Genomic DNA, 12562 nt, shown 5'->3' on the forward strand with positions numbered 1-12562 from the left:
CTGGTGTGGTTCCTGAGTTGCTGAATCCATACAGGCGAAGCAGGCTGACATAACTTTAGTTTTGTTTTGTTTTTTATAGGAGCAAGGCCTTGCAGCCGGCACTGTAAAAGATTATTTGTCGCCCTTTTGGGCTTTGTTTTTGCTGGATCAACCACCCTTGTTTAAATCACCTCTTACGATGAGGTTTATCATAGGTTTGTGTTGCAACTGGCCCTTTTTGCAGGGTCATCCCCAATCTTTTTGCCTTCTTCCTCCTCATTTTTCTAGCCTGTTTTTGTTGGCTTTAGGACTCTGGGCACTTTACCACTGCTAAACAGTGCTAAAGTGCATATGCTCTCTCTGTAAATTGTACTGTTGATTAGTTTATCCATAATTGGCATATTTGATTTACTGGTAAGTCTCTGGTAAAGTGCACCAGAGGTGCCAAGGGCCTGTAAATCAAATGCTACTAGTGGGCCTGCAGCACTGGTTGTGCCACCCACATTAGTAGCCCTGTAAACCTGGCTCAGACTGCCACGTGTGTGTGCGGTTTTAAACTGCCAATTCGACTTGGCAAAAGTACCCACTTGCCAGGCCTAAACCTTCCCATTTACTACATGTCAGGTACCCGTAAGGTAGGCCCTAGGTAGCCCAGGGGAAGGGAGTAGTGTATGGTTAAGGTAGGACATATACTAGTGTGTTTTATATGTCCTAACAGTGAAATACTGCCAAATTCGGTTTTCACTCTACAAAGCCTATCTCTCTCATACATTAACATGGGGGCTGACTTTAAATATCCTTAAAACGCTAATTCCCCTTGAGAGCAGATAAAAATGTGGAGTTCAGGGTCTCTGAACCCACAATTTAAAAATATATCTTTTTATTGAAGTTGTTTTTTAAATTGTCTGTTTGAAAATGCCACTTTTAGAAAGTAGGCATTTTCTTGCTAAGCAAGAAAATGCCTACTTTCTAAAAGTGGCATTTTCAAACAGACAATTTAAAAATAGGCCGTAGAAAAGGCCTTAAAAAAAAAATGCTCCCCCCCCTCCCCTGGGAGCGACCCTTGCCCAAGGGGTCGCTCCCTTATGCCAATTTCCAATTTGAAAATAAATCCCTGGTGTCTAGTGGGCGTTTGAAAAGCGGGATTGCTTTACAATCCGGCTTTTGAAACGCTAAGAGAGACTTCAAAGGGAAGGAAATTCATTTCCTTCCCTTTGAAGCCTCTTCCACGTGATCTGAAGAGAAATGCTTTGCATGTCTCTTCCAATGAGCTTCCAGCGCGATGGAGGAGGCCTCTATGATTGTTAGCGCGCGATGCGCGCTGACGTCACAGGGGGGGCACACCCCCCCCTTCCATCCACAACCAGGGGGGGTGGGTGGGGTGCCCAAGGGGGGAGCGCTAGCGCTCCCCCGGTTCCCAGGTGCAGGACGAGGTGATCTCGTCCAAGGCACAGAAGGGGTTAACCCCTTCTGTGCCTTGGACGAGATCACCTCGTCCTGCACCTGGGAACCGTCCCCCCATGGCCCCCCGGGTTGTGGATGGAAGGGGGGGAACCTCTAGGCACCAGGGCAAGTTTTTTTATTTTTGGGGTGTTTTTTTTTTTTTTTTTTTTTTTTTAGAGATGGGGAGTGACCCATTAGGGAAGGGTCTCTCCCCTGGGGGGCAAATTGTATTTAGACCATTTCAGCCCCCCTTGAAACAACTAGGCACCTTTTTGTTTTCTTTTTTGCGCCAAAAATGTCACGCAAGGGGAGCGACCCCGTAGGCAAGAGTCGCTCCCCGGGGGGATTGGGGGGGCTGAGGGGGGCAAATTTATTTTAGGCCACTTCTGACCCCCCGGGGCAGATCGTCCTATTGTTATTAGGCCGATCTGCTCCCAGGGGGGGCAGAAACCTCTAGGCACCAGGGATTCGTGTGTGTGTGTATGCGTGTGTTTTCTTTAGGGAGGCAGCCCCTTGGGTAAGGGTCGCTCCCCATGGGAGCACATTACTGTTGGCCATATCTGCCCCCCATTGGGGGCAAATGGGCCTATTTTTGGAAGGCCCATCTGCCCCAAGGGGGGGCAGAAAGCCCACCAGAGGCCAGGGAAGTTTTTTTCCAAAAATAAGAGGGTGGGGGTATGGCCATACCCCCACCCCAAATAAATAGGGCCAAAGTTGTTCTGCCCACTAGTGGGCAGATGGGGCAATTACCCCTGATCCACACCCTGAAGGGCAGAAAGTCTACTAGATGCCAGGGAATTTAAAAAAAAACAAAAAATATTGGGGTGGTGGCTACCAACCAGTATGGGCCTGGTTACGCCCCCACCTCAACTGAAGGGGCTAACAGTCTTTCAGCTCTCCCCACACTCTAAAACATCTTATCCCACAGCAAGCAAGAAGGCATTTGATTATTTGGGGTTTTAGTTTTACATTTGGGCCATGAGAACTTGGCTTACTCTCAAAATCATCCCACTTGGAATGGTGAGGGCTGCACTTTATGGACTTTGGGACGCTGCCATGTAGAAAAATCCACAAGACCTAGACACATCTGAAAACTAAACATCTGGGTGATTCCAGACTGGTGTGTTTCACATGCACCCGCACCATTTTTGTACCCACAATCCCCTGCAAACCTCCAACTTTGCTGGAAATGACACATTTTTCCCACGTTTTTGTGATGGAACCTTCCGGAATCTGCAGAAATCCACAAAATTCCTTCCACCCAGCATTGTCTCATCTATACCGATAAAAATTCTGCTGTACTTGTCAGCCTAAAAATGTTTTTTTGCAAACTGCCCTTTTGGACCCCTTTTGTTCCCCCTCAATATCGACATGTTTTTGGCTCTTCCCTTTCACAAGCACTTGGCCCTCCTACACAAATGAGGTATCCTTTTTACCAGGAGACTGAGGGGAACATTGGGTGGTATGAAATGTGTCCCAGTGCGGTGATCCCACACAGAAATGTGGGAAAAATGTTTTTTTTTTTTTTTTTTTTAGCTAAATTTGAGGTTTGCTGATGATTCTGGGTAAGAAAAGATTGGGGGATCCTCGCAAGTCACACCTCACTGGACTCCCTCTGGTGTCTAGTTTTCAGAAATGTCTGGGTTTGGTAGGTTTCCCTAGAAGGCTGCTGAGCCCAGGACCAAAAACGCAGGCGCCCCCCTGCAAAAAACAGGTAGTTTTGAATTTGATAATTTTGATGTGTCCACGTTGTGTTTTGAGCCATTTCCTTTCGTGGGCGCTAGGCCTACCCACACAAGTGAGGTACCATTTTTATCGGGAGACTTGGGGAAACGCTGGGTGGAAGGAAATTTGTGGCTCCTCTCTGATTCCAGAACTACTTTCTGTCACCGAAATGTGAGGAAAATGTGTTTTTTTTTTTTTTTTTAGCCAAATTTTGAGGTTTGCAAAGGATTCTGGGTAACAGAACCTGGTTAGAGCCCCACAAGTCACTCCATCTTTGTTTCCCCTAGGTCTCTAGTTTTCAAAAATGCACAGGTTTGGTAGGTTTCTCTAGGTGCCGGCTGAGCTAGAGGCCAAAATCTACAGGTAGGCACTTTGCAAAAAACACCTCTGTTTTCTGTCAAAAAATGGGATGTGTCCACGTTGTGTTTTGGGGCATTTCCTGTCGCGGGCGCTAGGCCTACCCACACAAGTGAGGTATAATTTTTATCGGGAGACTTGGGGGAACATAGAATAGCAAAACAAGTGTTATTGCCCCTTGTCTGTCTCTACATTTTTTCCTTCCAAATATAAGAGTGTGTAAAAAAGACGTCTATTTGAGAAATGCCCTGTAATTCACATGCTAGTATGGGCACCCCGGAATTCAGAGATGTGCAAATAACCACTGCTCCTCAACACCTTATTGTGTGCCCATTATGGAAATACAAAGGTTTTCTTAATAGCTATTTTTCACTCTTTTCATTTCAGCAAATGAATTGCTGTATACCCAGTATAAAATGAAAACCCACTGCAGGGTGCAGCTCATTTATTGGCTCTGGGTACCTAGGGTTCTTGATGAACCTACAAGCCCTATATATCCCCGCAACCAGAAGAGTCCGGCAGACGTAACGGTATATTGCTTTCAAAAATCTGACATTGCAGGAAAAAGTTAGAGTAAAACGTACAGAAAAATTGCTGGTTTTTTTCACCTCAATTTCAATATTTCTTTTTTTCCCGGTTATTTTCTGTAGGAAACCATTGTAGGATCTACAAAAATTACCCCTTGCTGAATTTAGAATTTTGTCTACTTTTCAGACATGCTTAGGTTTCTGGGATCCAGCATTGGTTTCACGCCCATTTCTGTCACTGACTGGAAGGAGGCTGAAAGCACAAAAAATCGTAAAAATGGGGGATGTCCCAGTAAAATGCCAAAATTGTGTTGAAATATTGGGTTTTCTGATTCAAGTCTGCTTGTTCCTGAAAGCTAGGAAGCTGGTGATTTTAGCACCGCAAACCCTTTGTTGATGCAATTTTCAGGGAAAAAAACACAAGCCTTCTTCTGCAGCCCCTATTTCCCATTTTTTTTTTTTACAAAAACGAAATTTTCACTGTATTTTGGCTAATTTCTTGGCCTCCTTCAGGGGAACCCACAAAGTCTGGGTACCTGTAGAATCCCTAGGATGTTGGAAAAAAAGGACGCAAATTTGGCGTGGGTAGCTTATGTGGACAAAAAGTTATGAGGGCCTAAGCGAGAACTATTCCAAATAGGCAAAAAAAGGCCTGGCACAGGAGGGGGAAAAGGCCTCGCAGCGACGGGGTTAAACCATTCTGTGACTCTGCCTGTTTGTGGATTGTCTGTCTGGGTCAGCTTGACAGCCAGGCTGTTTTGCATCTCTCTAGACAGTGACACAAAGGGGGCCGGTTGTAGCCTGCATATCCTTATGAGCCATCTGAGCTAGAGGGGAAGGAGTAGTTGTCATTCACACCTGAAAGGACTGTGCCTGCCCTCACACAATGCAGCCTCCGACCCCCTGGTGTGTGTCTGGGGCCTGGCCTGGACAAGGAAGGATCTGTCAAACACTTTAGACTTTTCTTTGAAATTTGCCAACTTCAAAGGCTGAAAGGGGTATAAGAGGAAGACCCAAAACCCCAGACTTTTAGAATCTTTCTGGAATCAAGAGGAACCTCTGCCCAGGAGAAGAGCTGAAGGAGGAGTACTGTCCCTTTGCTGTGTTGTTTTGCTGGACTGTCCTGCAGTTGCTGCTTCTGCCTGAAAAGAGTGCAAAGGGTGAACTTTGCTGTGTGACCTGCTTGAGAATGTTCTCCAAGGGCTTGGAGTAGAGCTTGTCTCCTGTTGGAAGTCTCAGGGACACCAAAGACTTCAGTTTCCTCGACCTGCAACACTGGGTACTGTGTGTTTTGTGCTGTACAAGAAGAAAAACCACTGTGACGCTGCCAACGAAGCTGCTGGCTTGCGCCCTGACCTGCTGCCACCGCATGGAGTCATACTGCCCCGCTTCTCACCACGGCCCTGGTCTCACCGACGCAGTCATCGGACGACTTCACCAAGCTGCCTCTAGCACAGTGACCTGTGGGGAGCGCACTCTGGCATGGCCTGCTCACACTGCAGCCTAGGCCTCCCCAACACCACCACTCCTGCTGACACCAGCGTGCTGCCTGCACCGTGGCCTGTGAACTCTGCTCGTGGGGAGCACGAAGCACTGTCCCATCCCGCACCGCAGTCCCGGTCCACCGACGCCAGCACCATCGACTCCAGTGTCGCCACCAGGCATCCCTGCCTGCACCATGGCCTGTGGGCACCTCTTGTGAGTGTCACAAAGCACTATCACGTCCCGCACCTTTGGCTTGGGTCTACCAACGACAGCGCTTCCTCAACAATGACGATGCTGTATGCACCGTGAACTGTGGACACCGCTTCACACCACAGCCCTGGTCTCACCAACGCCGCTGGACGCAGTCACCGAGCCGCTGCCTGCATTGTGACCTGTGGGCACCGCACGTCGCATCGTCCCGCTTCGCAACGCACCCCCGACGCCATCAATGCTGGCGCACCTAACTTTATCAGCCCGGATTGCGATCAGCAAGGCGTGGGACTTCAAGGGTCCGATGACTCCTGCACAGACTCTGGAACCGACACCGCAACATCAGTGACGCCAATCTCCAGAGCTCACCACGAGGATCATGATGCCCTACAAATCCAAGGTACTATTTGCCGGTCTTCCCTACACCATAGCTGTCCCGCGACCCCGTGGCCGGCCTGAACTGTTGGTTTTGTTGCTCATGACGCCGCGATAGCCCCAGGTGGAACTATTGACTTCAAGGAACTGTAGTTTTGCGTAAATCTTGCAGAATTCATGTTTTTATTACTTTAGTTTGGATTTTTATCATATTTGGTCTTGTTTTAAATAGATAAATATTGGCTATTTTTCTAAAACTGGTATGGTGTCCTTTTGTAGTGTTTTCACTGCGTTACTTTGTGTTATGTTCAAATGCTTTACATATTGCTTCTGAGATAAGCCTGACTGCTCGTGCCATGCTACCAAGGGAGTGAGCAGGGGTTATCTGAGCTAGGTAGCTCCCTTATTTTGACTAGTGAGGATCCCTACGTGGACAGGGTGCAAACTGACTGCCAACTAGGGACCCCATTTGTAAGGGTTTGTCAAACATGTTTCTTTTACAAACCTTGCAATGTGTCAGCGGTGTCTTAAAATGGTTTACATTCCTCCTGTGTATGCCTTTTGAGACCAATGAATAGTTGATTACTGTTTTTCCTGACCTTGAAGAGTGTCTTCCTTACTGCAATTACATCAGTGTGTTGCATGAGTTAACTGCAGACATTTTTCAGTGCAACCATGCTACGTTATCATTTTTTCCAGTCAAATTGGTACTGAGGTTTTGGGGGGACCTTTTTGCTAGAACTTCTGACTCCCTTTCTTGTTGGCCAGTCCAACACTCTACTGCTGTTCTTTGCTCCCTCTCTATGTTGACATAGGATAGAATATGTTATTGAAGTTGTATATATGAGATCACTGTGAAAGGGCCAACGTTCTGCTCCAAGTCCATTTCTAGTACTTGGGTTTCTGGCTGAACATGCTGGAGGGGAGTTTGAGAAGGCCAGGTGTAGGTGGAAAAATCATGAAGGTGGGGACAGTTGTACACTTGCAGCATCCTGTCAACCTAGTGAGTGTTGCGGGCATGCAAGCAAAGGTAGGTCACTTAGGAGAAGAAGTAGCTTATTAATTGGCAGGTAACCCGACTCAATACATTTTCACTCTTGCCACCAAGTACCCAGTGTCTCAGTCTCCTTTTCCATCCTAAGATGAGGGCAACAAGTGATGAGTGTCATACTGCAAGTATTTGTTACTTGCTGCGGGGCTAGGTGTGTCCTGTAAAGTCTATGCCAGGAATTCATTAGCTTGGGAAAACCCCTGAATTTCAGATGGTCTTGAATATTTGTGGTTCACGTTGGAGTCGAGCTTCATAGTTTCCTGCTTGTACAATGAACAAGTACCATAGATTATCTTTTTGAAGGAGGGATAGATATGAGTAGCTGTGCTAGAGTGAAGTGCTTTGTGATGCAAGTATTTTTTTAATTTAGGATGGATGAGCAAAGGGCCTTCACCATGGTTGCCTCTGTGAATAAAGCTGAGTTCCTGATTGTGGGGAGCCGATGAAGCCCCCGAAGCAGGATGTGTTCCCATGGGCAAAGGTGTAGGAACAGTCTTGCTACATTCTTTACCCCTGCGTATGTTTACGTATGGAGAGAGATGTCCCATTTGCATTGCCTGTATGTTACATAACAAAGGTGATATTGACTTTTGTTTTTTAAGATATACTTGGTGAGAAAAGATGGGTCTGCATTGTGTAGAAGGTGCTTCTTGTAACCGGGTTCACTTGTGGGCTAAAGAAAAAGTGAATCCACATTTATTCCAATTTTTCTTTTTCCTCTAGTGTAAATGTCATGGACATCTTTTTCCTTGGGCCAATAGTTGTAGGATTATAGTTTCTTCATTGTCCACAGGTGAGGCTCTCTGTTTTGCAGTTGTGTTTAAAATAGTCATGTTCCAGTCTTCAGTGACAGTGGCCCCATCTTACGAGATTCTACTTCCTTCGTGTTTTCTGGTTTAGAACAATTTGTGGCAGGTTAGTTTGAAAGAACTGATAAATTCCAGTAATAGTGTCAGGTAGGGGTTGAACAGCATTGGAGGGATAAGCCTCGTGAAACTTTGAATGATTGACAAGGTGTTGATTTGATTAAGAAATTGAAACAATGCTGTGTCTTCGTTGGAAATCAGGAGGGGGGAGAGTAAGGTGAATAGTAGAACCGGTCTAGGATTGTTCCTTGAATAGTTCAGGCTAGTGTTGAAGAGTGGATAAAACAATATTACTTCTGCTACTCCATTTTTGTACACAGTACTTTCTCAATCTTTCCCTGGCACATGCAATACCATTCCTTTGCTGAAAGCCCATTTGGTTGTCGGAGAGTAGAATTGCAGCTTCAGAAAAAGTTGGACATATCAGAAAATAGAGCTCTAGAATGTCCGAGCAGCACAGTGCCTTCCATTTGTTCCTACCTCCCTGCAACTGCTCCTTTAGAAGGGGAGCTTAATCATTGGCTCTGGGATGCCAGTACATGTCCAAGGTGAGAGGTGTACTGGGTGGGGATGGGGGGAACAGTGTCCATGCTCATGGACTCCAGCATTTGAAATTGAAAGGCATATTTTAAATGGGACAACGACTGGGAAAGAGAAGAGTAACAAATGGTCTGGTATATTTACTGCCTTCACACACCCCATAGGGCGCTGTGCCCAGTATCCTGTTTCTGAGAACTTTGACCCCTTGTTTACTTCCACCATACGGTGGAGGGAAGTACCCCCACCTCTGATCAGTGCTCCAGATACACTGTTCCTGGGCTGGTTTTGGACTGTGTCTTTGGAAGTGAGACAGAGAAAAAACAGTGGGAAGGTAAAATGGGTCTATGAAGATGCCGGCGGGGCAGTATCAGGGCCCATACATATTCTAGACAAGGAGAAATTATGATGTTTTTCACGCACTACATTGGGACCTCCATTTTAATACAGTGATTTTGCCCTTAAGAGACATCTGCTAAACTGCCCTCACCTATGGGTTCCAGATTCTCCCCCCCCCCCCCCCCCCCCCATTTGCCGGATGAGGGATAGTAGCCAGCTTTGAGTAGAGAGTTGTGGTACATTTTGGATGTACCTCTAGGGTGCAGATCTTAGAATTGTTCTACAGTTCCTCTATAGCAAATATTTGGAGTGCTGACCCATTCAGATTCACCTAGTATCAAGACCAGGTATATTTTACTCCAGCCGTCTTTGCTGGTGCAGTGTTGTTGGCATTGAGCATCATAAGATGGTGCCTCATGTATTATTTCAGTAGTCGGTTATACCTCCTCAAACCCAGCACATATTCATCAAATAAAAATCCAGATACAGAATCATGTGCGTTTTTTCGATACATACAATTAAATGACTCTAAAGTATTTCAAATTTCTGAGGTGTATATGAAAAATATACTAACTTAGATGAAAAACAAAATAACCACACTTGTGCAGTTAGTAATTTTGCAGATACTGAGGTATTTATTCTAGATCATTGTCCTTTCTTGTCAGCCTATCGTCTTGTCACAAATTAACCTGCATTTAAAAAAAAGATTTTTAAAGTAGACGTTCAGCATTCTGTGCTATTACACTTTTTTTTGCACTGAGAAGGACTTAAATTTCACCTCCGTGTTTATGTTGTGAACTGGTGGGTACAGAGCAAAACAGAAAAGATTGAAATGGTACCCTTCACCCTAATGGTTTGTGCAAATGGTTAGATGTATGCCATGCTTTTGTTTTGTGAAATCTCATTGTTGAACTCGCATTTACCAGTTATCACATAGTGAACCTTCATCATGTTTGCCTAGCTCTTGTTAGATTGTTTAAATACGTTGGTTGAGATGATTTCATTAAACTTCAGTTCTAAAATAATCCAAATTGATATGATTGGTGGGGCCGTTTATTGTTCATCCCAAGGAAATCCTGCAAATATCCAGTGTGAAAATGGCAGAATGTGCTACCCGTGGAGTGCCATTCACCTCCTGCCTGTGTAGTCTGGGTAAGGAAGGCAGAAGTGCCTAAAGTTTTTGATAGTTTGTACAATTCAGTGTGTTGCTTCCTCTCTACAGCACACTCCTCAGCTGTTCTACCCCCAAGTGAACTGTGGAAGTAGATTAATGCACATTTTGAAATAATTGTTCTTTTCCTTTTGATCTCCATCTCGTAGGTGTGCTACATTGAAGGTCATAGAGTCATCAGCTTGGCTAATGAGCTATTTGGATACAATGGGTGGTCCCATTCTGTTACGCAGCAGAATGTTGGTAAGTTTGTAACAACTGTAAGTAAGGCATGTGTAAGTGTTGAATTGCATGCAGGCTACACAGCATTTTTAGCCTCCTCTACAATGGGATCCCAGAGAGCAGTGGTAAATTGGATCGCCCTATTACATGCTTACATGGAGTTAGTGGCATAGATATATCTTGTGTGTGTGTGTGTGTGTTTTTTTTAGTTTTTTTTTTTTATGGAGTGTTGCACCAGGATCTCCCATTGTACTCATCCGGTGTACATCATCATACGTGTTTCAGGGCAGCTAGCTTTTGTAGAGTTATTGCTCACCTCATTGAACTACTGTTGGCTCAGTATCCCCCAACCCAAAATGTTTCCTTTGGTTATTTATATTTCCACTTGGGGAATAACAAAACCAGGCCTCTCTCCTGAATCAATTTGATCGCAAACACAGCTCCATCTACTACAGACACAGAAGAAGCAACATTCTTCACTTCTTAATGTCCAAATTTGTCCTTTAAACGTCCCATCAGTGCTGACTCGCTTGATCAACCACCATTCAACCTTCCGCATGCACAATTCCACACCTAGAAATATCTGATTGACAAAAGCTGCTAAAACTGAACTTTAAAGAAACTCCCCACAAAAGTTTAGTTTTCTGCCTCCAGAGTGCCCTGAATACACTAGACATATCGATTATGCCAATTTTGAAGTGAAAAAAAATAAAACTCCAAATTCCTAAATGTAATCATCTAAAATGTTTCCTTTCTCAAAAATCAGTCTGTAAGACGAATCTGCATGTGGTGCTCGCCCCAGCCCAATCAAGCAAGAAGACATCTTCAAGAAAGTTACCCTCTGGATGACCAAACCGCTCCATTCAACTTTTATCTAGCAGCGATGATCAGCAAAGGAATTGGCATTACGTATGCTAAATCGGTGTTTCACTGCTACTAACCGTCCAAGGGCCTTAATTCAACATATCTGAGACCACAGACACCCAGTTTTCTAAATGGACCACCATTTGAAAAATAAGGACCCAATTAATTAATTTCTTAATGGAAAAAAATCGACCATTTAAGATGCAGCATCACGTTGCTGAACAACCTTGCTGAACCTGATCCTCTTACATGTATACCTTCATAGTCCAGATTATTGACAGTGCTGTTGGAGAATCCAGGGTTCACTCTACACCTAAAAAAACACGATGATGCCCAAGACTCCAAATTTTCCTGTGTTAAAAAATGTCCCTGTTCTCACACCAAAAATAAAAAAAACAGACCTTCTTTATGCCCAAGAACCCCCCTGGGTTTGATCATTAATAATTATCAGGGCTCTAAATCTATAGTTTCTTGCCACCTCCACATAAGCCAAGTCCATGACTGTCATCCTAGGCTGTCACCTCGCGTAGCCGTGCAAGCCCATATCAAGAACATTCTGACTTGTGGTCTGCCAGGGAAGCCTTGGTTTTGGCCAATATTGCCATCAGTGTATTAGCAGAGCTACCAAAAGCATCCCTGGCTCCTTTAAAATAATCCCAGCACCCTGCCACTTGCTTTTTTGACATACCAGAAAATACATCACCTTCACCCCGGCACTGCAGGTACACCATTGGCTCTCTCTTCACACCAAAGTCAACTTTAAATTAGCCTGACTCTCATTCTCTATTGCAACCCCTTGCACCCTTCAAATGAGCTCTCTATTTTAGGTGGCTTCATAGGTTTCCGAAGCCACTTCTGTGATTGCCTTATTCCGCATCCTGGCTTATTTACAACTTTAGTGCAAGCTCCAGCCCTTGTGTGCTAATTCTGCACCATGTGGATATTTGCCGATATGGGCAAGTGAGAACACTTAAGACTAGGAACACCATAGATCTACACTGAGAAAACTATCTCTTACAAAAACGTGTTCTGATTTACGCGTTATTACACATATAAATTAGTCTAAGTAGACAAAATAGATATACTAATAGTTATGCAATTATCTCAAAAACAGTATCAATCATGTCCATGTGCCTTCCTCCTAATTCTAAGATAGTCTGTTATGTTTCCTCCTCCAAAATAAATTGATTTATCAACATCTCATTCCGTAGCCTTCCTCACATGTCCACAACAAGCATTGGCAAAGCCAATAGGACTCGGCAATCCAAGAGCTATAGGCATGGTCAGTGTCAATATCTTTTAGCCATGCTGAATAGCAGCACAGCTCTGATATTACTGTAGTAAATTGCATAAACTGTCCAGATGACATATTTTCACAAACTTCTGTATCCTGCAATATTTACAATAATAT

General features: G+C 44.6%; 1 protein-coding gene across 5 annotated transcripts in view; it reads left to right on the forward strand.

The window, feature by feature from the left end:
- RAD52 (RAD52 homolog, DNA repair protein) overlaps positions 1-12562 on the forward strand; it is a 194007-nt gene that overhangs the window by 116436 nt on the left and 65009 nt on the right. For all 5 annotated transcript variants that reach the window (XM_069228112.1, XM_069228115.1, XM_069228111.1 and 2 more), the window contains exon 4: positions 10215-10308. In XM_069228112.1, coding sequence (XP_069084213.1) covers positions 10215-10308 — 94 coding nt within the window. The remainder of the gene's footprint in view (positions 1-10214; positions 10309-12562) is intronic.

Source organism: Pleurodeles waltl, chromosome 4_1, assembly GCF_031143425.1.
Source record: "Pleurodeles waltl isolate 20211129_DDA chromosome 4_1, aPleWal1.hap1.20221129, whole genome shotgun sequence".
NCBI classification, from domain to species: Eukaryota; Metazoa; Chordata; class Amphibia; order Caudata; family Salamandridae; genus Pleurodeles; species Pleurodeles waltl.